At 42.6% G+C, this 24,413-nt stretch overlaps 2 protein-coding genes across 2 annotated transcripts in view; one reads left to right on the top strand and one right to left on the bottom strand.

Annotated features, from left to right (window-relative positions):
- Positions 1-17,415, top strand: part of RTN4IP1 (reticulon 4 interacting protein 1) — a 48,796-nt gene extending 31,381 nt beyond the window's left edge. The window contains exons 6-9 of the mRNA XM_043592037.1: positions 918-1,054; positions 4,699-4,882; positions 8,847-8,939; positions 17,288-17,415. Coding sequence (XP_043447972.1) covers positions 918-1,054; positions 4,699-4,882; positions 8,847-8,939; positions 17,288-17,395 — 522 coding nt within the window. The 3' untranslated portion in view covers positions 17,396-17,415. The remainder of the gene's footprint in view (positions 1-917; positions 1,055-4,698; positions 4,883-8,846; positions 8,940-17,287) is intronic.
- A 1,277-nt stretch (positions 17,416-18,692) lies between these two features.
- CRYBG1 (crystallin beta-gamma domain containing 1) overlaps positions 18,693-24,413 on the bottom strand; it is a 186,685-nt gene continuing 180,964 nt past the window's right edge. Inside the window, exons 21-22 of the mRNA XM_043592034.1 lie at positions 22,887-23,049; positions 18,693-20,463 (exon numbers count right to left, since the gene is read on the bottom strand). Coding sequence (XP_043447969.1) covers positions 20,375-20,463; positions 22,887-23,049 — 252 coding nt within the window. The 3' untranslated portion in view covers positions 18,693-20,374. The remainder of the gene's footprint in view (positions 20,464-22,886; positions 23,050-24,413) is intronic.

The following is a 24,413-nucleotide window of genomic DNA, read 5'->3' as shown; positions in this document are numbered from 1 at the left end:
ACATTAAAATTCAGTTCTTTTTACTTAAGTCTACTTGCTCCTTATTTTAAAATATAAAGCATCTTCATTTAAATCCTGAGAACCATTTTTACTCCAAAAGAGAGGACATGACCCATGTTTTGAAGATAAAATGGCCACATATTTTTTTTAACTTTTATTTATTTTTGAGAGACAGAGGGAGACAGAGCATGAGCAGGGGGAGGGGCAGAGAGAGAAGGAGACACAGAATCTGAAGCAGGCTCCAGGCTCTGAGCTGTCAGCACAGAGCCAGATATGGGGCTAGAACTCACTGTGAGATCATGACCTGAACCAAAGTCGAATGCTTAACTGACTGAGCCACCCAGGTGCCCCTAAATGACCATATTTTCTTCCACCTCTATTCAAGAGTACTTTTCATTAATTATCTAGTACCTGATAGCTGGTTGCTGTTTCGGTACCGCTGTCTGACTCAAGACTATACCAGCACTTACTAGAGATGCAGATGAAGAGATGTTGCATTTTTATGTTCTGGACATATTTAAAATTGTCATTTTCTAAGGACATGTGATTTTTGTTGTTTTCGCCAGCTGCCTTTGTCATCATTGAAGGGCTAAACCTGAGGCTGTCAACTCATATCTTTTGGTACTGGTGAGGTACTGAGTTCTTCTCTAAGTGGATTGATTACGATTTAATGACAACAAGATGACTGGTTGTCCTGTCCAGGAAAAGGAGATCTATTTCTTGAAATTTTCTTGGTGGATAAAAGTTTAATCATTTTTACTAAGTCTCTGACAAGTGGCTTCCTGTAGTTCTTGTTAAGATGAAACACTTAGAGTTCTCTAGGGATTAGTCTGAAAAATGCACATATGGGTGCCAACTATTTTTTCAAAAACTGCCATCATTTTTTCTACCCCCCACCTTTTTTTTTTTTTGGACAGGTAATGAAAGCATGGGCTGCTCATGTAACAGCAGTTTGCTCTCAGGATGCGAGTGAACTTGTAAGGAAGCTCGGCGCAGATGACGTAATTGATTACAGATCTGGAAATATGGAAGAGCAGTTGAAATCTTTAAAACCGTATGTATTATTAGAACAATGTTCACACTGGGAAGTAGGAACGAAGACAATTGATCATGCAGGGCTGAATGGTTTGGCGACTTCGCAGTCACGTTGGAATCCCAGAAAAGAATCGATAACAATTCTTGCTCCGTAAAAAGTCATTTGGGTGGCTTCTGTTCTAATTCCAGATGTGATACATACTGAGGAAAATATTTTGCTTGCATGGCCTTTTGCTAATTTTTTTAAGTTACCTTTTATTGTTGGTTTGTAAGAGGTCTAAAGACAAAATTGGAAGGGTATTCCATTTGGTGGCATCTATCACCACAGGAAAAACGTGGAGAGGTATGGGGAAAATACATGTTTAATGCTAATCATGCTTGCAGTGTTTTGGCTTAGTAAAGGCTTCAGAGAAGCAAAGGCAGTAGAAATGTTGGTAATCAGAGTACTGTGGATGTTCTCAGTGCATCTAAACGCCAGGCTGTGGCTTGGTTTAATGTAGCAAACAGGAGCAGATTCAGTGATTTGTTCACACACTGTTGTTCTTGCCTGTGGCTTGGGCAGACATAGAGAGGGTGCTGATGACTGTGGTCTTCATCTGGCCAAGACAGAACTGCAGCTGAGAACACAGCTAAGGAGCATTTAGAAAGATGTTTTATTGCTTCTTTTTCAAAGGTTTTCCTTCCCTTTTTCTGTTAGTTTTTGAAAGCCAGTTATTCTTGTCCATTTTGAGTCGAAGTGCAGTTGATCCTGGAACAGCACGGGGGCTAGGGGCTACTACTACATGGCCCCCACATAGTAGAAAACCTGCGTCTAACTTTTGACTTCCCCAAAACTTAATTATTAAATAGCCTACTGTTGACCAGAAGCCTTACCAGTGACAGAGTCAATTACACATATTTTGTATATTATGTATATATATATTCATATATTTATTTATATATTTATTTATATATATTTATATAATATACTGTATTCTTAAAATAAAGTAAGATAAAAGAAAATGTTACTAAGAAAATTATAAGAGAAAATAAATTTATGATATGTGCTGTATTTATTGAAAAAAAAATCTGGGTTCAGCTGGACCTGTGTACCTATTCAAGGGTCAACTGTATTTTCATGGGTTTAAAAAAAAGGGGGGCACCCCATTGGACACTAGCCTTTCTCAGCTAGCAGTGCCCACTCCCAGCAGTCGTGTGGCAGCACGGCCCCGAGGAGCCAGCCAACTCCCTATGCCTTCAACCCTACAGCACCTGCTGTGCCGGGCAGTGTTAAAGCATGTGATAGAGATACAGTGGAGAACAAGACAGGCCCCCCACCACTTCCAGGGGGCTCCCGCTGTAGTCGGGGGGTGGGCGTCAATGGCACGTGCTCCTGAGAACACTGATGTAGGGAAAGGAAGGGAAAAACTGAGGGGAAGGAGGCCCTTTTAGGGAGGGGGTGGGGGGGAGTTAAAACCTCTGAGGCATTGGAGCAGAGGCTTTTCAGAGCAAGCCAGGAAAATGGGATTTTTTTGTTTGTTTGTTTGTTTGGTCCCCTGCTATGTCCCTCTACCTGGAACAGAGTAGTAACATATGGTAGGTGCTCACTAAAAATTTGTGTAATGAATTTTTGAGGGAATCTAGGAGGAGAGCACTTGTTCAGGTAGAGATAACAGCAAATATAAAGGCCCCGTGTCAGGAACACACTTGGCATATTTGAGGAATCACACCGTTCCTTGCAGAGATCTTATCAGCTACTTCCTGCCTGTGTGTCAGGACCTAGGTCTCCCTGGGCCTCCAACAGCTGGCTTCTAGACAGTGGAGTTTCAATTGATCTCATGTCTTCTACTGCTCTAGTAATAGCACCATGAGACTAAGTCCAAGGACAGTCCATTCCCCCTATCTGCCTTACGTTTTATATACATTGGAATTTGTCACCAGAGAACGGAGAACCTGACAGATGGAAAGCTGGAGCACGCCCAGCCTGGCCCCCGAAAGTACACCACGGTTTGTCCCTCTGCGTTTTCTCACAGTGGTCTTGCTCCTTTTTGGTAAGGGGATCTCTCTAGCTTGCAGATGCCAGACTGTTACTTTGACTTCTTTATTTTTTGACAGCTTCAGTTTCAGTTGATCTTTGTGACCTTTGCATGGAGTTTGGCCTTCGAATCCACCAAGAATAAAATTATTTCTCCTTTCAAATAGCAACTTTTTAGATCAAATCTTAGAATTTTGCAGTTGGACTTGAAATCCTTCAGTCCAACTCTGTCATGTTATAGTTGAGAAACTAGGGGGCAGAGGACTTTGGAGTTTTTGCATGCTCAAGGTCATGCCACTTGAGCAATAATGGGAGAGCTGAGTCCACAGCCTGTCTCTGGACTCCTTTTTCAGGCAGTGCCTATTCTATAATACCAGGCTGCCTTTAAATTTTATTTAAAATAAGTATTATGTTTGTCTATTCAAAATTTGGGAATGAAGTAGAAACTTAAACTCGTAAAAATAATTTACTGTTCTTTTCTAATGAGAAGAGTAGTTATCTAGTAAGGTCATTCTCTTATCCTTCGGTTTTTATTTGTCCTTCTTTAATTTGGTTCCATTTGAAAGGCAGGCTCAAGATCCACAAATTTGGCCAAAGCTGGTTTTAGAAGCTTTGATGTTTTATTTCATCCAGATGAATTTAAAAGGGAAAATGGATTTAAAACGGAATTCATTTATTAACTTGCTTAACTTCTAAGCATGCATTTTCTAAATAGATGTTTGTTTATACAGTATTTAAAAGTGTTATTGGGTTTTATCCCCTGTAAGTGGAATGCAGTGATTATAGCAGGTTTAGATCAGCTTTAAGAAGTTGAATATCTATCAGTTCCTAGAGATACCATAGGACTGGGTTTGGGGGGCATGCTAGAGCACAGTTGAAGACTGAGAGCAGATTGTTGATTTCTCCATACATTGTCCTGATGCTGTGCATGAAGCCAAAACATAGCAGTAAATTCCAGAAGATGAAGAGGATGGTACACAAGCAGTTTTGATATGGAGGGAATAAAAGCAAATCATTCTATGGGTGAAAACCTTTGCATGCTTTTCTTTCAAGTATTCAAATGCACTAATAAATACTTTGACTTATATTGGATAGATTGCTTTGCAGTTTCCCATAAAGCTTAGGTCAGGGTTTCTCAACCTTGGCAACCTTAGTTTCTGAACTACTGACATTTGGGACTGGATAATTTGTTGTTGTGAGCAGCTATTCTCTGCATTCTGTGTATATACATCATTCTGGGCCTCTAGGTGCCAGTAGCCCTTCCCACCACTTCCCCTAATTGTGACAACTAAAAATGTCTCTAGACATTGCCTAGTATGTCCTCTGAGGACCAAAATTGCCTTTGGTTGAGAACCACTTATTTAAGTCATTCTTAAAGTATTAGAAAAATGATATGATTTTACGACAAAGAACTAGCCACATTTGACTTATCTCAGCGGCAGGGGGTAGTCAGAGCAGACTAGTGGGTGTGCCCTTTTCTCCTTTGTCAAAGCAGCCCCCCCCTCTGCTGGATGGCATGCTGCAGTGAGGTTTGTGTACTGTCGCTGAAATAGACCCTATAGCTGATAGGCAGTGCGAATGAAGGGGAATGGAGCTGTAGTTAAAGACTAACAAGGATGTTTTGATTTGATTTTTTTTTTTCTGTCCAGGTTTGATTTCATTCTTGATAATGTTGGTGGATCCACTGAAACGTGGGCTCTAAATTTTCTCAAGAAATGGTCAGGAGCCACATATGTGACTTTGGTGACTCCTTTTCTCCTGAACATGGACCGATTGGGCATAGCAGACGGCATGTTGCAGACAGGAGTCACCATGGGTTCTAAGACGTTAAAGGTAGGGAGGACAGTCTTGGTTGATGTGAGCAAGCAGGCGCCTCATGCTTCTGGGAATTGGCTTCCACCTAGCCTTTTTTTTTTTTTTTTTTTTTTTTTCCGTCTTGGAGGCAGCATGGCACAGCAGCTGATCAGATTCACATTCTGGACTCCACTCAATAGCTGTGTAACCTGCAAGTTACTTATGTCACTAAGCCCCAATGTCTTTACCTGTAAGATTAAACTAATAGGGTAAGGTATCTACCTTACCACGTGTTGTAAGGAGTAAGTGAGATAATCCATGTAAAGAACTTGGCAAAATGCCTAGTATATACAACACTCTTATTAAATGTTAACCTTCGTTATTAGCTGTTACCTTCCGTGATTCCATCTGATATACCCTCTGCTCACTGTTATTAAATGTTAACCTTTATTATTAGCTATTATTACCTTTCGTCATTCCATCTGATACACCCTCTGCTTCCTTCTTGCCTATATGTGATGACCTTCTGTCTGTTTCACCAGTCTTAATCCATGCAGGCTCTTGTATATGAGGGGGGAAGCTTCATTAAGACTGTGTAGAGCTGGTTGTGTCCAGGGTAGTACCACTGGGTTATGCCGGTGATTTCTAGACTGGAGCTTTCAGACCTGTAGAGGTCTGTGGGCATTTTTTTGAATTTCAAAAACCTGAAGGAAGTTGTGTTCTTACTTTAGTGAGACCACAAAGGCAAATAGAACTATGATGCTTTTTCTGGAATTATATCAGCTTGTCCTAACACTGCACATCCCATGTGAATCAGGTAACTCTAGCTATTGATTACATTCTGGTCATTTCTGAGACTTGATTAGTCAGCCTGGCTCTGTCACTGAGGCCACTGTTACCAGAGCCATAAGAAGCTTTCTCACCCAATGGAACAAATCCAGTGTGTGGTGGGCCTTGAGGTTTAGTGCCCAGCAACCCTAGCTGCAGGACTGATGGCTGAGCTTGAGAGGGTGCTCCCTACTTAACATGATAGCATGTTGTCCTCACAGTGGGGACAGGCCTATATAGTGTCATGGTACCCGTTCTTGGTAATTCTAGATCAATGGCTTAAGGCTTAAAATCTGAATTAATATTGACATGGTGTAAGTGATAGGAGAAAAAAAGATAAATTCTATTTTTATTAATCAGACAAAATACTTCAGACTCAGGAAAAAGGCAGTAGAAGGTTGTGAGTCGTCATGCCAGGCTAACAAACACTGACCCATATTTAAGGAATGAGTGGCTCAAGGGCCATCTTTAGCTTCTTTATTCTTGAAATTAATTTGGGACATTTTAAGAGTGAACTTCAGGACTTTGGCCTCTTGAATTCTGTGTAGTAACTAAATAGGTAGAGGTATTAACTGAGGGCTGTGACCATGGAGTAGGAGGCCTGTGTGTGTGTGTAGTGTGAACATATGAGGCTCTGGACTCAGGCTCCTTCATTTTCACCTGATTCAGGCGGTGGCCGGAAACGGCGTCCGTGCGCTGCTTTGGTACATGGAGAAAAGAATCTTAGCTGTCCTTCATCTCTTCTTTCTCCTTTCACAAAACCCAGGCTATCCAAGTGGTTTCAAGATAGAAGTTAAACTTTTCTGTAAGATTTCACAGTTTGTACTTGAGTGAGACCTCTTACAAGCTAGCCTTCTGAGTGGTCCTCTGAGAGTAACACAAGCACTTTCTCTTTCCTCCTACTTGAAAGAGGATAGTGGTGATCTCCTGTGAAAACCTTTTAAGTAGTTTCTGATGTCCTCCTGAGAATGTGCACGGTTAAAGCCTCATTGTAATGCTCCAGACTCCTGCCTGCTTTGGTTTACTTTCTCCTATAATGGCCTGGAAAAAATACACAGACCCCTTAGAGCACAGTATAAAAATTCTGCTGTTGCAGACCAAAAAGTTTCACTTTACAGGCCAACGTGCTAGAAAGAATTATAGACATGAGTTTTTGACCGCTGTAGTTCCTTCTTTAAAACCCTCAACAGTTACCAGAATGTTTTAATTGTCTGAGGCCAGGCCTTAGGGAGAAGTACAGGAACGGGTCTTTTGTGATTGTAGTTAACTTGGCCTTCTGTAAATTTGGGATGGTCTCAGTGCCTTCAAATGGTACTTTTTTTTCCTTCTCTTTAACTACATTTGCCTAGACCAGTGCCTCACAACTTCTTTCATGCTGTGACACCTGTAGAAAATTATTAGTGTTTGAATAGATACTGCGTTTGTTCTGGGCCAAGAGCAAACTACCTGGAGACGTGTGCCAGCCTGGGCTCTGCCTTGCAACCTGGAGGGCTGAGGTGACTCAATCTCGTCATGCCTATTTTAGGGTAAGATTGGCTTTGTTTGCATCCTGTGGTCCTGGGATAATTATTATTGATGACTCATTGAACTCTCAGAATTGTTCCAGGTTAGGTAATAAATTACAGGGTCATTCATCCAAACCAGTAAGCCATTCCGGGTACAACCATTGCAAAGCTCTGCCCAGACAGCAGCTTGCTTTTATCTGTCTTTCTATAATCTTTTTTTAAATTTTATTTTTTAAAATTTACATCCAAATTAGTTAGCATATAGTGCAACAATGATTTCAGGAGTAGATTCCTTTGTGCCCCTTACCCATTTAGCCCATCCCCCCTCCCACAAGCCCTCCAGTAACCCTCAGTTTGTTCTCCATATTTATGAGTCTCTTCTGTTTTGTCCCCCTCCGTATTTTTATATTATTTTTGTTCCTCTTCCCTTATGTTCATCTGTTTTGTTGTCTTTCTATAATCTTAAACTCTGATTTGTTATTGCTGCAATCTTTCCTCAATAAAGTTTGCTTTCAGCACTAGATAAGTATTTATTGAATAATAAATATAAATATTTATGCATATGATACCTTATGCGTATCAGGCGCTTTACATTCATTCTCATTTAATCCTTCCAACAACCATGCGAGCAAGGTATCGCCATTCTTTAGTCCAGGAAACTGGCTGACCTGTGTTTAGCTTGACCTAAATAACACAACGGTTAAGTGCCTGAGCTAAAGGAGCAGGGGAGTCCCATTGCACTTGACAATTTCATGCCGTGGTAGTAGCTTCTGGCATGCTGAGGAAATGTGAGACAGAGGCCATTGCGGGGAGGGAGATAGCATGGTGCTGGCTAATCCTGTAAGTACCTCTGGATGGCTCTCATCTAATGAAGTTGAGTTGGGCAGGTCATTGAGGTATGTATCATAGAGAACCTCAGTTCACTTGTTATTTTGATAATGGCCTACCTTACCTTTGACATAAAGAATAACAATTAAAAGTGGGGGTTTGGCACTAAAGTGGTCACAAACCCTCTGGGTAGAAGAATTTTCCTTATTTTTATCTGGGGATGTATTGTCCCATAATCGATTAGGTGGCTTGGGACTTGTTATAACTGTAGGGGGAGACCCAACCGTGATGTATAATGAACTTTATGCTTTGTTTTGCCCTTAAAGCTGTCCTGTTCCTCTCAGAGCCAGAAAACTATCTGTGATTGGATTTCTTGTCTAAGATTATATTTTGGTGCCTTATTGCCCCTTAAGCATTCTTGAATTAGGTTTAAAAGCTCTTCTCTGTTGCCTCTGGGCTTTATTTAAACCCTAGTAGGGAAAGCGTAGAGGTCTTAGCCCCTAATTTCTCCTAAGGAAAAAATTGAGTGTGTAAGATTATTTAGACTATCATTTTAAGGACAGCTTTCCTGTGCTTACTTGCTTGTCATTCACAATTTAGCAAAAAAGCCTATGTTCATGTGGATACAGTTTGTTCATTCATTAATTTATTAAACATTAATGGAGCATCCATTCTCCATCAGTCACTGTGCTGTGGTGTTGGGCACACAGCTCACTGATTCAAAATGAATAGGAAATCAGTTTGTCTGTCTTAGTCATCCAGAAAATACTCTTCCCTAAATTTTCATTTAGTCAGATTGTATCCTTTCCTATATTTGACATGTTTGCTTTTCTCCTTTTCAGCATTTTTGGCAAGGAGTCCATTATCGCTGGGCTTTTTTCATGGCCAGCGGTCTATATCTAGATGACATCGCAAAACTGGTGGACGAGGGAAAGGTACGTATTGCTAGAGCATCCCCTGGCATCTCCGTGACCTGCCCGTCAAGCCTGGTCACTGGGAATGCTCCAGGGGTAGGCATGGTCTGTGCACATTCTGCTTTTACGTGGTCATGTGTAAGTGCCGTATTTTTGGTTCTGTCTCCATGGGAATTACAGATCTAGACTGCTACATTTAAAAAACAGTGACACAATCTGGTTCAACCCCCTTAGTTTACAGGTGAAGAGGCAGGCCCAGAGAGGATATGTGATTTTCTCAGAGACACTTAGTTAGATGGTTAGCAGAGCTGGAATCTACAGCGAGGCTAATAGTATTTTGGTAATGGTCCTGAAAAGATGGCACCACACGGGTCATCTGTGCACACACTTGGGAGTTGACAGTAGCACTGCTCTGGAGCTTCTATAGTCCAAGGGTGAGGCTGCTCTGGAGGTAAGCAGATTCCCAGATGAGCCAGGTGAACAAATACTGTGGAATCTCTACCCTAAGAGAACTGGACCAGAAGTCAGGTCCCAGGTCTCCTGTTCCCCAGCTAGTGTCACATGCTCAAAGGGCAAATAGCGGTATGTCTGAGGGTCAGTGGGCAGGACATCTGTGAGGACTGGTGGGGATTTTGGTGGGGACCACCGGTTGATGGTTCTGACTGCTTGCGTCTGTCCTGCATGGACTCTGGTGAAAGACTCCTGCTTCTAGTCAGATCATCCCTGTTTGGGTGTCCAAGACCTTTTAGGACAGCTGTGGGTTCAAAGGTTCCTCATCTACCACTGTTTATTTTGAGTTTTCACATGGTCTTAACAGCTCTGACATTCTCTCTCTGGAAGAATAACCTGGAAGGAAAATTCATATTCTGGTGCTGATGTTTATGATTTTATTGAGAGACTATATGAAATTATAGGGTAGAGACCTTTATATACCCTAGACGGTTGCGTGAGGTCATAGGTTAGGTAAAATGATTTTCATTTTACAGATGAGAAAACTGGCTCAGAGAGATAAAGGCACATGTTTAAGTTTGCAGAAGTGGGACCAGAAGGCACACTTCCTGACTCCCAGTCCTGTGCTTTTCCTTCTCCGTCATTCAGCTGCATCCTTAGTGCTTGAGGCTGATCTGGGACCTTAGCTTAAGTTGTCTCGTTCTTGTCACTTTAAAATGGGCAGGAAAAAATGATGGAGCAGGACCAGTTTTACACTGTATGATCCATGCTGGGCCATTTGGAAAGAGCCCCTCAAGATGGGCTTTCTTGTGCTGGTACCTGCACACCACTTTGATTTTGGAAAAGAATGATTTTAGGACCTACTGGTTACTTTTTGTGCATTTAGTTTTTTTGTTCTGTTATAGCCATGGAACTATATGATAGAAAATGCCCTGCTACTATTTCCCAGATTCTGTGGTTTCAAGATTACTTGCCTTTTCTCGGACTTCTAAGTCTTTGTGTGTCCTGGGTGGATGGTCTCAGCCTTATGACTGTATGTAAGTGCCTCTTGGTAGGGTTCTTCCCTTATCCCACAAGGATGCTTATTGCTAGGAAGAAGGAAATGAACAGTCATTAAATAATGTGGCCCATAGTTTTACACAGTCTTTCATGCGATTGGAGCCCCATTATTAGAGGGGTCCCCGTCCTCCAAAAGTGTACTGTACAGTTGTGCTTGTCCCAGTATCTGCGACAGGCTGTCCACGTGCTTACCATTGCTTTTTTGTATTCAAAATATTGTGGCTCCCCCTCTTTCTCTCTACCTGGAAATTACTATTTATGCAACAGAGAAGAGAGGTGATTTGTGTATATGTAACTATTCAATTTGGCAGATAACTGGTAGAATGGCTAAAAGAGGACAAGGTAGAAATAAAGATGCCCTTGATGTGTCCTCAAACGAGGGTGAGTGAGGAAATATTCTTTTGGCTTTTGATTCTTCTCTCTCCTGACCAGCGTTATTTGGGCTCAGGAGTCATTTCTGACAGTGAAGGACTCTGGGACTGTGGAAGTTGGTTTGTGACATTGGGTGCCGTGACGGGGTCAGCTGTGTTCTTGTGCATCCTGCATCACTCTGGGTGTGAGAGGGTGCCTGTCCATGCCGGGAAATTGGAGCAGGTAACAGAGCACGCCTACTTCTGTATTGTGTGGTTAGTGGAGAGTATTAAATTGAATGAGGACAGTGAAGTTCTTCCAAGCTTTGGCTGAGCGTTTGGTGAATCTCATTGGCAGGTATCTGATAGAGGGACTGTAATTATTTTTTGACAGTGTGAAGCCATGAACCAAAAGAACCTGTCTTTTTAAAATACTTTTAAGTGTTTGAATACATAATACATTTACAAGGTTCAAAATCCGAAAGGTAGGAAAAGTTACTTCATGAAATCTTCCTTTGACTGCTTTTCCTCAGTCACTGAGATTGTCCTTGTCAGATACAGCCATTGTTACCAGTTTCTTGGGTATTCCAAAGATGTACCGTGTATCGACAGAGTGATAGAAAAGAATGATTTGTAATTACCACACCGAGCGTAACAGACTGCTACTGAAATTGTGCTTTATGTCTTACAGTTATTTTGCATTTTTTTCCTTTTTTCCTAAATACAATAAACATTTCTTGTTTTATATTATCCAGCAAGCTTTTTTGGGTTAGCATGCTCAAAGATTAGAAATAGGAAAACCTAGCACATGTCTAGTTTATTGTCTTCACCCCACCCCCTCGTCCTGCCACTGTGTCTCATTGAAGAGAGAGACCCCAAGAGATTATGTGACATGTTCAAGGGCCCAAGTCTCTTGACCTCCAGGACCATTCCTTCAACCACCCTTTGCTATCAGTAATAGTTAAAAATCAATCAATCAATTTCTCATATAGTCTTCGTTGTTTTCTGCTTGTTCAAATAGTCATCTAAACATTTAGATAGGTGGAGTTTGAATTGTATCAACAAAGTCTTTCTGTATTTTTCAGTGTCTTTCAGGCCAGCAAGGAGGTTTTACGGCAGATTTTTTAGACTGTAGTCAGCTATTGATAAGAATGACTGTGCTTTCAGGAAATATATATATATATATGTATGTGTGTATGTATGTATTTGCTTGTGTATGCGTTTATTCATTTCCTATTTGCTGCTGTAACAAATTCCTATAAATGTAGTGGCTTGAAACCACACGAACTTACTATCTTGTAGTTCTAGAGGCCAGAAGTCTAAAATGGGTCAGCAGGGCAGTGTTTCTTTTGGAGGCAGGCTGCAGGGGAGAATCTGTTCCCTTGCCTTCTTCAACTTCTAGAGGCCACCTGTATTTCTTGGCTCAGTCTTGCATCACTTTGACTTCCACTTCCGTCATCCTGTCTCCCTCTGACTAACTGTCCTGCCTCCCTTTTCTAATGGCCCTTGTGATTACATTTGGCCCATCCAGATAATCCTGCCCATCTCAAGATCCTGAACTTAATCATGTCCTTGAAGCCCCTGTTGTCCTGTGAGTGATGATATTCACAGGTTTAGGGGCTTAGAATGTGGACATCTTTGGAAACCACTATTCTACATACAGTGCATAAAGTATCTCAAAAGATACGAAAAAAACTTGAAATATTGGTTGCCTTGGAGGAGGAGAACTAGATGGCTGGGGCTGAAGTGTGGAAGGGAGATTTTTCTTTGTACCCTTTCATCTTTTTAACTATGTTTATCTGCACACATGTAGTTATTAAAGTTCTTTGATGTCATGTGCTTAACATTCACAGATTTGTTTAAGATCCTAGGTGACCAGCCAAGCTTCTTGACTGAGCAGTGAAAGAGATATCTCCGTTTATTTCTTTTAGTTAGCATTAGAATAGTTCCTATATAACTTATTAGAATTTAATTCAGAACATTTACTGAGGGCCCACTATTTTCACCTAGTAGGGTATGGAAATATGTGTTGGCCATGTTGAGTTACCTTCTGAACAATGATGTCCACTGGAACTTTCTGCAGTAATTGAAATGTTCTCTGCCTGCACTGTCCAATATGGTAGCCAGTAGCCACATGTGGCAATTGAACACTTGAAATGTGGCTAATCCTTCTGAGGGACTGGGTTTTTCATTTTATTTACCTTTGATTACTTTACATAGCCACATGCAGCTAGATGTTACCATGTTGGACGGTGCAGCTTTAGAGAAAAATGTAGTAAGTTCTGAGGCAAGCAATTTCCCAGACCTTTCTTGAGATCTGTGGCCTTAGTTTAGCAAGGAATTACATTTTAAAACTTTAAGCTTCTTGCTTGCAACTGGATTTTTTCCCTCCATGGAGAGGATGTCATGATTAGGGATGGAATCCTGAGGACCGCTAGGAGAGAGTTCTCTTGCTGGAGAGGACGGGCACCTCATGGATCCCATCACCCTGCTGTTACTGCAGTCTTTCTAATGCAGCTGATTGTTTCTGTGGAGAAACGTAGCCAAGTTTCTCCTCTTCTGGCTGGAAGGAGTGCCTTTTCCAGGGGGACCTAGGGACAAGTCCTGGATACTTTCCAGCATGGGAGCATTCACTCCTTTGGAGTGCACCCTCCATTAACCCTCCCCCACCCCCTTCTTACCACCTTTCTTCCTGCTTTGAGTTTTCTGGGACCCGAAAGTTCCAGAAATAGCCAGTCCAAGCAAAGCCCACTTCTTCCTTTTGTCTTCTTCATGTCTCCTTAGTTCAAGTCCCCTTCTACCTGGGAATATGGAATTTATCTAGAGGTCGCAGGGGCATACCTGTCTAAGAGTAGTGCTGGAACTGTGGCCCTGCCGCCCCTGCCTCCGGTCCCTAGTGCCGCACAGGTGTGTGGACTTGGATTTAGGGCAGGAGCCCTTAGGTATCCCTTGTGTCTGTCATCTGTTCATGTCTCTTCACACACCTCGCCTTCTGAGATCTGCAGTTTCTGTGCCCAGTGGAAGCTGAGATTGAGGGCTCAGGAAGAGGTGGCTGGACTGTGGCTCACGCCCCCCTCCCCAGACTGCACCCGTGCCGTGCAGGATGCAGGACCCTCACTTTGGCTCCTGTGCTAAAAGCTCTGACCTGCATTAGCACTTAACCACTTGCACTCCGGTTTCCTAATCTATCCAACAGGCTCGCTCAGATATTTAGGTCCCTTTTAAGCTCTACCGTTGTGTATTTTAAGCTCTACTGTTGTGAAAATGGGGATTGAGGGGATACCTCTCTGCCTACTGTTCTGCCTGCAGAGATGGTGTCCTCCCTCCACCAGCTCTCCTGAAAAGGGTTTCTCTTTCCTCTTCCCCTCAAGGGGCGGAGAGTTTCTGCCTCGGAGACAAGGAGGCTTGCCCAGTAGCTGCAAGCAACAATATTCCGAGGCCACGCCAGGCAGTTGAGGTTCCCATCGTCCCTGTGTTCTCACAGAAGGGATGTCAGGCAGCAGGTGCCAAGTCCTGGGGTCTGGCTTTTACAGCCTTTGTGTAAGAAAGGTAAGGCACAACCAGGAGGGCCTGACTTTGGGTCCAAGACCAAATGAACGCTGCTGCCATGAGCGTCTCCCAGTCAGCTGCCGGCCCCGTGCATCTGCGTAGCGGGAAGTGTGGTGTGAGCCCACCCGCTTTATAACAGGGCTCCCTGTGCCGGCTGGACTATAGCAGTGTCATCACATAAATGTCCCCACCTCACTGGGAGTAACCTTTCTTTCCCCTCTCTGGATTTTGACTCTGATCTCTTTGTCCGTAACAAACAAGCATTCTAGGTCTGATGTGAGGCTATATGTAGACACTGCTCCATTATCCAGTTAATCTCCATTTGCTGTCACCTATTCAGCCAACAGTGGCATCTGCCTGCCTGTTGATCGAAAGCCTTTTTTTTCATTGTCACTTATGGGAACAGCTGAATGACTCATTATGGCCCAGTCAGCCCTCTGGGGTTATTCGGCACAATAGGCCTGACCAGCCAGATTAAAGTGTGCGGTCACTGCAGGCCGGCTGTGTCATCAGTTCGGGGTCTGTGTCTCCGGTCAGAGTTCTAAAGTGAGCATAGCTAGCCGAGCCTGGGCATTCGCTCTAGAGTTGAGCAGGTGGCTTCACGGTTCTCCCTGACCGACTGTAACACCGTGGCTGTGTTGCTTTTGTTGCCGGTGTTCAAAGCTCAGTGAAAAGCTGATGTTATTGCCTCCTTTCTTTCCTTGGTTTACCCTCAGGAGCCTGTTTTGTCTAGCTGCTCTGGGTTAGTGCCTAACATTTAGAGGGTAGACACTTGGTCAATCTTTGTGTGATTCTGAATGAATGTGTCTGACACAAGTCAGGGATCCTAAGATTAAGGCAAAAGGCTGCGGGGATTCCCACTCCAGTGGGCACTAAACTCACCTGGAAAGCTTACTGAAAATGCATGGTCTCCACCCCACCCCACCCCACCCCCTAGAGATTCTGGCTTAGTTGTTCTAACTGGAGACCAAGGACTCTGAATTTTAAAGAATTTTTTTAACGTTTATTTATTTTTGAGAGAGAGAGAGACAGAACATGAGAGGGGGAGGGCAGAGAGAGAGGGAGACACAAAATCAGGAGGAGGCTCCAGGCTCTGAGCTGTCAGCACAGAGCCCGACACGGGGCTGGAACTCACAAACCGTGAGATCGTGACCTGAGCCGAAGTCAGATGCTCAACCGACTAAGCCACCCAGGCACCCCAAGGACACTGCATTTTAAGCCTGCATTCAGGTGGTTCCTTTTTAGGTAATGTCCCAGGGGCTTTAAAGAGAGTGATAGGTTCAGGAAGTTTCACGTGCGATATGCAGGAAACAACTTTGGTGCCTTCCATTTTTATTTACCAGAGGAGGCAGATAGGTTTCATTTGGGGAGCCAGCTCGTGTCTGTTCCTAGTGACTGCGGAGTTGAAAAAGATTCCGAGGTCATGCTTAGCTTGCTGGGGAGGACTGTGGTTGTTAATCAGTAATGTCCCCAGTGTGGATGGGAGTGTACATGTGTACACGTGAAATTGGACAACTCATTGAACTTTGGGTCTTGATTTCCTCATCTGTAAATGGAAATAATACTGCTACCTACCTCATAATGTGGCCTTAGGGATTAAATGGGGTAAAATCCATAGAGGGCTTAAAAGAGGACAATACATGCTGTTACTTCTGTCATGAGCTTATCGTGATTTATGAGTACAAAAGAATTTTAAACTCTTTGGAGAAGGGAACTTTTGGAGCCCAAGATACTCTCCTGGTGACAGGGCTATAAAGTTCACATGAGAGGAAACTACTTCAGATGCCTCTGAACCCCACGAGAACATATCTTTCTAGTAAAGTGTATGCACTGGCTTATGCCTTCTGACCCCTCCTCCCTGTCTGTGGAGCTGTGGGAGGCAGTCCTCTGAAATACCCAGTGGACAATTATTGATTTCTGCTGGAAGTTTGGAAAAGGAAGAGTTCGGTTGGATTTTTGCATCAGGAGAGAGGGTACTAAGTGGGACGTCCGTTCGGAAGGAGGTTGCTGGCAGTACTAACAATACAGTAAACAGAACCAGCAGCATTCCCGCACTTCTGAGCTGGCCGAGGTGGCTTTCCTGAACATTCTAACCAGCTGCTCTGCCATTTGGCAAACCCTCTCAGGACAGTTCCACCCCGGACAGTTCTCCTGAAACCCAAAGAACCCACGTAAGATTCTTGCTTCCCAGTTATCTTAGTGGTTTTCACCTAGGTGACATTTATTAAGCGCCTGTCCTGTGCCTTACATTGCGCTGAGTGTGGGGGCTGGTGTGCAAAAGAGGTGGCCTGTGCCACAGGTACTGTAAGCTTGGGCTGATAGGCCAAACATTTAACACATTATAAAAAAGAATCTGCCCTTATTCTGTACACTGCCTACAAGGGGGCCACAGAGATACATAGAGCAAAACCTTGGGATGCCCCGTTGGGTGTTTACCCTACCCAACAGAGTGGCTGAGACGAATACGCAGTTGTGAAGGGCAGTCTGTGTGGAGGGCCATCCAAGTTCCATAGCAGTTCCAAGAGAATGTACTGCAAACTGGGGGGGTCGGGAAGGGTAGTGTGAGACCTGGGCTGGGACGGTGGTAGAACTGACAGAGGGGCACAAATTCCCATTGTTCAGACGGTGATGAGTCGGCCATTTTGGAAAAGTGCGGAGTCTGTATGCGGGCCGAGGTTGGGATGGTGGTGGCCTTTGAATGCGTGGCTGGGAGCTGTGGAAGGGCTCTGCATAGGAGAGTGACACGACCCAGCACAGCTACCTTCCAGGGATGCAGTGAGGCAGGAGAAAAGACAGGAGTGGGGCTGCCGTTGTGGCGTGGTGGTCAGCTCCTCATCTAGGTGCGTGAGACAGAACCGGGAGACTGGCCTCAAGGGACGTGGTGAGGACACCGTTGACCCATCTGCCTTGAAAACCTACATCTTTCCTCCCCTCCAATCAACTTCTTCTTGTGTCTTACAGATTCAGCCAGTTATTGAAAAAACCTTCCCTTTCTCTAAAGTTCCAGAAGCCTTCCTGAAGGTAGAAAGAGGACATGCGAGAGGAAAGACTGTAATTAATGTCATTTAAATAAACTCTCAGTTTGGTGATTATTGGCTCTTATTCGGTGAGTGCCTCTCAGCCCCAAATTTCTAGTAGCCATCACTTTCCAGATTAGATGATGAGTTCCGTGATACAAGTTTAAAAATACAGACACCTATTTGCCAGTAATTTCTTGTTCTTTGAACTAAGCACAGAGAGTCCTTTTCTAGCCATACCACCACCCTCTCTGCACGTCCCTGCTCGACATCCGTGCATTCTTGTTTGCCGAGAGGTCCTCTGACCCAAGCACCAGGGACACACGAGTAAGGAAGACATGACACGAAAATATCCACACTTGGACTTGTCTATAAAGTCAGCGAAAATTGCATTGTTTTTTTCAAGCTGTTTTTCACACCAGATTTGCACGTTGTTGTGGCATCTTCTGTCCTAGTAGCTCAAAGTCTTTTATTAATGTTTGTGAGATACTAAAACTTTTGGCATATGGGTGGAGGGCGGCATGAAGAGCGTAAAGCTACTTCTTAAAAAAGTGCTCACTGATGAATCCAACTGGACAAGGCTTCTTTTGCTTTACTGTGGTCGTAACCACCCTCAAAGTTGTAAATCTCTTAGGGTCACGTATAAAAATCTAGCTGATTTGGTTGTTTAGTCTCAAGAAAATGGAAGGTGATGGTAAAGTTTCTAACTTTTTAAAACCCTTACATTTAGCATGAGGGCTAGGCCTCTTTCACCAACTAAAACATGCTCCTCTGAGGACTTGTCCGTGGAAATTGCAACCCTTCTCCAGTTTCTCACCTTAAATGCCTGTACTTAGTTATCTCGCCAATAAGCCCATTGCAGCTTTTGAATCTCTAGTCTGTGACCTTCATTCAAGGTAAGTGTTTATTTCCTGTGGCATTCCTCCTCGCTCCTGCACCTTAGATACTAAGCTTTTAGCTTTGGACATGGACTTGAGTAACCTGATACTCAGTCTGTGCCTATTACACACTCATTTAGTAACACTGGATGAGGGCTTTTCTCTGGAATTGCTGGTCTCACCGGCCCAAATACATTTTAAGAGAAAGAAAGTGGTGTTCTCGTCAGTACTGGCCATTTCTGACTTCCGTGTGAACAGTCCCAGCACTCTTCTTGAGGGCGCCGGGGTGGTATAGCGAGGGGAGGGAAGGCCTCACTTACCCTCGTGTCCTCTCTCTTCACCAAGGAGTCTGGAAAGAAACTTTCCCCCGCCGTTATCCAGCACTGCCTCCTCCCCGCAGTCATCTGTGCCTAATCTGCCCCGGTGAAGCGTTGAAAGGGCTACTGCAAGGACGCTCGCACATCTCCTCAATACAGTTAACCAGAAACCAGTTTATTCGAGATAAATTCAAAACAGGCTACTGCAACATGACCCCAGCACACTGTAGTGATCCGCACGGAGGCCTAAAATCGCAACTCCACATCATCTAAGAACAAGACCTGTTGGCAGCCGTTGGACATGTGCAGGTGTTCCTTTAAAACCCAAGATAAGCTACTGACCACAAGTGCCTATCCAAGCCTCCAGGGAGGAGCAATGGTTAGGAAGTGGAAACACTGGAACAGATAAAAAGGAAATGAGATTTGTTCTTCCTGTGACCAGAGCACCAGTATTATTAACAAGGATAATGAAATATGGACAAAAGGGGGAAGAGTCTATCCAAAGAATGTTCAGCAGTTTTGTTCAAATGAGAATACACTGTTTGAACCTATGGGTCCGTGTATTGTCAGCAGTTAAACTATTTCATTTTTCATTGAGATGCTGCATTTTAGGGTTTTCAGAGTTCTAAAATTTGACCAGCGTTGCTTAAGGCCTCCTTTCGTTCGCGTTTGGGAGAGAATTGCTGGTCGTCATCTTGTAGCCTTCCACCTCTTTTTACCGCTACCAGAAGGCAGTGGCCGCACTCCATGCAGGCCTTGTGCCAATGCAGCGGGATAGGAAGGCAGGAAATTAGGCTAAAGACTTGAGTTTAGCGAAGGATTATATAACATTTACTTCAGAACTAATCGTAGATGAGAGGATAGGCTAGTAAATTAGGTCACGGTAACACTCTTCCGTAGCATCTGTAAGAAAAGCATTAAACACCACTTATTTGTGACATTCTAGGCCAGCCCACAAGTGGGTTAAAATAATCCAAATCCTGCTAATGTTAGCAGACCTGACAAGAAATCTTATAAATTTATTAACTTTTAGTACTAAGAAAATAGTATTTTGTTTACTTAGTTCCTTAAAGTGTCATATAAGCCTTTCCCCACTTTGCTATAGAGCATAATTGATACAGAAAACAGTAGGACCAAAATTATTGGCCTGATATTTCTTCTCCGATGCTAAACAATCTTCTGCCTTACAAACTTGAGCTTTTCTCATTCCCTTTACTTTTTAATGTTTTTTTTTGTTTTGTTTTGTTTTTTTTGAGAGTGTGTGAGCAGTGGAGTCTGGGAGACAAAGTATCAAAGTGGGCTCTGTCCTGACAGCAGCAAGCCTGATGCGGGGTTCCAGCTCATGAACCATGAGATCATGTCCTGAGCTGAAGTTGGATGCTTAACCGACAGAACCATCCAGGTGCCCCTTATCCTTCCCTTTGAAGTGTAAGAGATTTGTAGGCCCACAAAGTATATTCAAGTCTGTTCCTGTTCTCTTCTGTCACTATCTTTGGAAATAATTTAAAATGTACAGAGTCTTGATATAACATTTTCTAAAAACACCCAAAAGCTGCTATTGAGGCAACCTTTTTAAGCAGCTGCAGAAAGGAAATGAAAGAAGGACAAATTATTGGTTTAAAACTCATTATATAGTCTTTTGAAAAGATGAGACATAGTCCAGGTCATGGCAGTGTCATTCAAGCGTGGATTTAGAGTTACTGAAGAAGGAGCAAGTCCACTTTCCTCTTGGCTTGTCTGTTACCAGTCTTTTTTTTTTTTTTTTTTTTTTTTTTTTTTTTTTACATGTAGCTGGAAGACCTCCAGAAATATTCCTCCTGCATTCTTTATTCAGGTTTATAGGACCATGGCTTCCCAGACTTGTGTTAACTTCTCTTTGCTGACAGTGTTGAGGATGATGTGATTTTGGTCATACTGTGTACCCCCTGAAAGAAAGAAAAGGCACATAATAAAACGAAATGGTGTCTCTGGGAAAAAAACCAGGGAGGAAAGCCCTGGAACACATCCCTGGGCAAAGAGGGTGAATCTACTGTTGGGTGTGTTAAAATCCCATCATAGGAGCACCAACAGCTCCTTCTCCTACTTGAGTCTTAAAAGCTAGTCCACAGTTACTCTTTAGATGTCTGAAACGGGGGTGTATGTGTGGGCATGTGTGGAATGGAAGAATCTAGAGAAGGGAAAAGGAAGAAAGAGATTGTGAAATATATTCAATGGTGGGATCATGGGTTTGAGATACCAGCGAGGAAAAAAGGCAGGCTGGAAACTAGTGGAATTGTCAGATGGAACATGTTTTACATGAACAATGAAAAATGGCTTCATGAGGGCAGAGGGGAAGTGGGACCGACAGCCAGATACAGGGACAGGGTAACACTCCTACCACTGGGAACTCACTTGGTGTATGAAGATTCATAGCACTTGAGATGCTGTGTTCAGTACTGTAAAATTAGCATGGTCTCCGTAAACTCTCTTTCACCGGAATGTAAGAATATTTTCCAAGGGTGCCTACTAGATATTTAGATACTTCCCCATTGAAAGAAGAGGCCATGAGGCCATTTTTAAACATGAAAGTGTTGTCTGATTTCTTTTTTTTCCCAGTGTGGAATAAATACCTTCAAATACCTTATCCCTTTTTAGCGTAAGTCTCTGCAGCAAGGTCCTATCACCATGGACTCCATCGAAATAGAAATCTGTTCATGTAGATGTGAGGCAGTATGACTGGTATTGAAATCTATTGCATCCTCAGGCCAAGAGGAATTAAATGTTCTTATTCTCTTTTAAGCATTTACAAAATATCAGTCTAAATTTTCAGACCTTCTGGATCTCTTGTAAGAGGAGTATAATATCATCATTGATAATCCAGAGCCTCTGCACATCTAGGTGTTGCACAGAATATAAGAACAAGGTGCCTGGGACCTTTATGTGTAAGTTTGTAGTGGGAGAAAAAGAAGTTACCACCACCACCAAATCCCACTGTCTCCATTAAGACACACATACTATATATTCCTTTGAGATTTGGGGATGTATGAAGATCACAGTGTCGTCTTGTTTCATTAAGATTATGGTATATTAACATTCTTTTTGTGTACATTACCTAATTAGAATCATGAAGACTAGAAAGTCCTTGAGAAAGGACGTAGGAAGAATTGAGATCATACCAGACTTTCGATATTTTTAAAGCAAGGAGGAATCCTCTTCCAATAATAATACTTGCTGTCTACCAAACGACTCCCTCCCCAGATATCAGGAGATATAGGTTACAAGAAAGATGCTTGGTCTGATAAGTATTAGGGCAATGTTAGCAGGTAACAAATGGCTCCACAGCTGTAGCTAATGAAAATCCTAGTCTATTCATGTACCAGAGAGGTATTTGTATCTCCCTTGCACAGGACGTGGGCCGTGCGGTTGTACTCCTTCATGTCCACAAGATGGCACCACTCTCCCATATTCTGAGAGATTTAAATTTAATGAGGCAAGTGACTACTGCATCTGGCTACCTTAAGTAGATATACTGAGAGTTCACAAACATACTCAAGAGACACTGGACTAATTTATAATGAATTTTAGGAAGGGACCTTGGAGCTTTAAAGCAAAGACCTACGGAGGAAGCTCCTAGAGTCCCACATTTCTTGTCAAGACTAGAAGCCAGGCATCCTTATTCCTTGTTGACTGCCACTGTAGCAAGTGGGAAAACAAATCCTATGGAGCTTCTAGAATGTACGCTCTCTGAAGCCAAGCATTTTTCTCCCCTACTTTGGTACCCATATCTAGCAAAGAGTCTGCCACATACTGGGTGCCCAATAAAAATACACGTTAAGAGAATAAAAAACGCTCGATGAGACTAGCTCATAAAGATTACAAAACTGATCACATAACAAACATGATTCTTTATTTTTCAAAAAAATGTTTCCAATTTAGTCACAGTTCTTTGATTTTGAAACTATCTTGTAAAGTTGATACATGCATGTGCATGAGAATCCTCCACTCTACTTGCGGAATCAGGGCTTTTTGTGATTTTTAATCTAACACTGTTACAAGAAAACAAAACAAAAAAAGACAAATAGTTTGAAATCAGCCTAGGTCTGCATTCCACCAAGGCACTTCTGGGTATGAGATGATTAACCTCTCTGACCCTCACTTTTTGGACTGTAAAATGGGACAGGAGGGCATACCACGGGGCTCGCAGGGTTGCTCTAGAGATGCCCTGAGCTCAGGTAAGTAAAGTGTTCAGCATTCAGCACAGTGGCTGGTGCACAGTATGGGATCTCTCACTATGCTCATTTTCAAAAGTAAAAACTAGATCTTTAGTTGAGTACAGACAGACACAACAGAGAAAATAAATAATTCTTACCTTTGACATCTAAAACTAAATTTGGTTTCAACTTGCTGTAGATTCTGCCATCCGACTTCATGCTCCAGAACTGACTGTCGACATTCTGGTCAAGGGCCAGGCCCAGTTTGGAGCCTGAGGTCACGAGGCTCCCCACGATTGTCAGGCAGCAGTCTTCTGCTATCTGCTTACAGACAGATAAGACTGCTTAGAGGTGAGACACATTCAAGGATCGTGATCAGTTCTTGGCTCAAAGTGATTTTTAAAGTTGTCTTAGTTGTAGTTTCATTTACCCCACACGAGACACTTTCGCCAGAGGAACTGGGATCAAACAACAAATACTTATGCCCTCACTTCAGATGACACGAGTGCCAGAAAGTTCAAGATTTCTCCCCTTTGTAAGGGAAACCTTAGAACATTTTTCCCATTCAGAAATGACAATGATGTGAGGCTGGGTCTGTGGCTCTATCTCCCCTGGCCTAACCATCTCTGCTTAGCCTGACCCTTCTGGAATGTGACTGCATTTCTAATTTGAAAGGCTGCTATAACACTGAAGTGGCTAAAAAGGGCATTTTATCATTTTAAAACATGAAATTCCAGTTATTCTCTTATCTTTCCTTCATGAGAAATGTCCAATAAACATTTCTAAGAAGACATGTTATCCAACTATAAAAAGAGAGAAAGAATAAAATACAAATACAGTGAAGTATGTTTTCATGCAAATATTTTAAGGGTCCTTTTCAAAAACAAATCTATCCTTTATATATAAACTGTGTGGCAATCATGTTCATTTGACGTGAACACATACTGCTACAGAAAATGCTTATGAAAACTATATATTGAGATTAAAAGTGTGGTAATCTAGGATACTTTATCTCACAGTTAAATAACGTCACTAAAATGTTTATTAGAAATAACTGCTGAAAGGCAGTTTTCTTGAATTGTTTAAGATAATCAAAGCAGAAGTTGGCTTTTTAAAAATGCCTTCTAAATTCCAGCTACTTCTGTTTCTCAGGCTATTTCTTCTGTGCCTGTCTAAATACGACTTCTGCTTGCTGAAAGGATGATTCTCCCTCAAGCACAACAGACTCAATTAACAAGTGGTCCTTCTGCTGACTCATGGGGTACCGAGTTAAAAAAAAAATTGGGAGCAAACAGTCAAGCCCATAAAATCAAGGAGTTAAAGAGTACAACAGAAGCATAAGCTTCTCTAATAAAGTCTTACTACATTCAACTTTTTAACATCTAGTATGGCAGGAGTGATGCAAGAGGGAGATGGGCCATTATCTACTTTACAAGGTGTGATAATTAGGAAATGGACTGTCTTGTACACAGGGCATTATCTCTTCACCCTAGTCTGCGGGGACCTCCAAAATCAACCAATCAAGAATGATTTGCCATAGTGCTGGGGCTTATTGAAAAAAAACTATAAAAGATCGAGGAAATAGGGGAGAATAACCCAGACACTTCCTTTTATTACTATATAAAAATCAAGTATAAATACAAATACTCCATCTAGGATAAGTGCTAGATTTACCTCGCATTTTA

Source organism: Prionailurus bengalensis, chromosome B2 (assembly GCF_016509475.1).
Source record: "Prionailurus bengalensis isolate Pbe53 chromosome B2, Fcat_Pben_1.1_paternal_pri, whole genome shotgun sequence".
NCBI classification, from domain to species: domain Eukaryota; kingdom Metazoa; phylum Chordata; class Mammalia; order Carnivora; family Felidae; genus Prionailurus; species Prionailurus bengalensis.
This window is presented reverse-complemented; position numbering and strand designations above follow the sequence as displayed.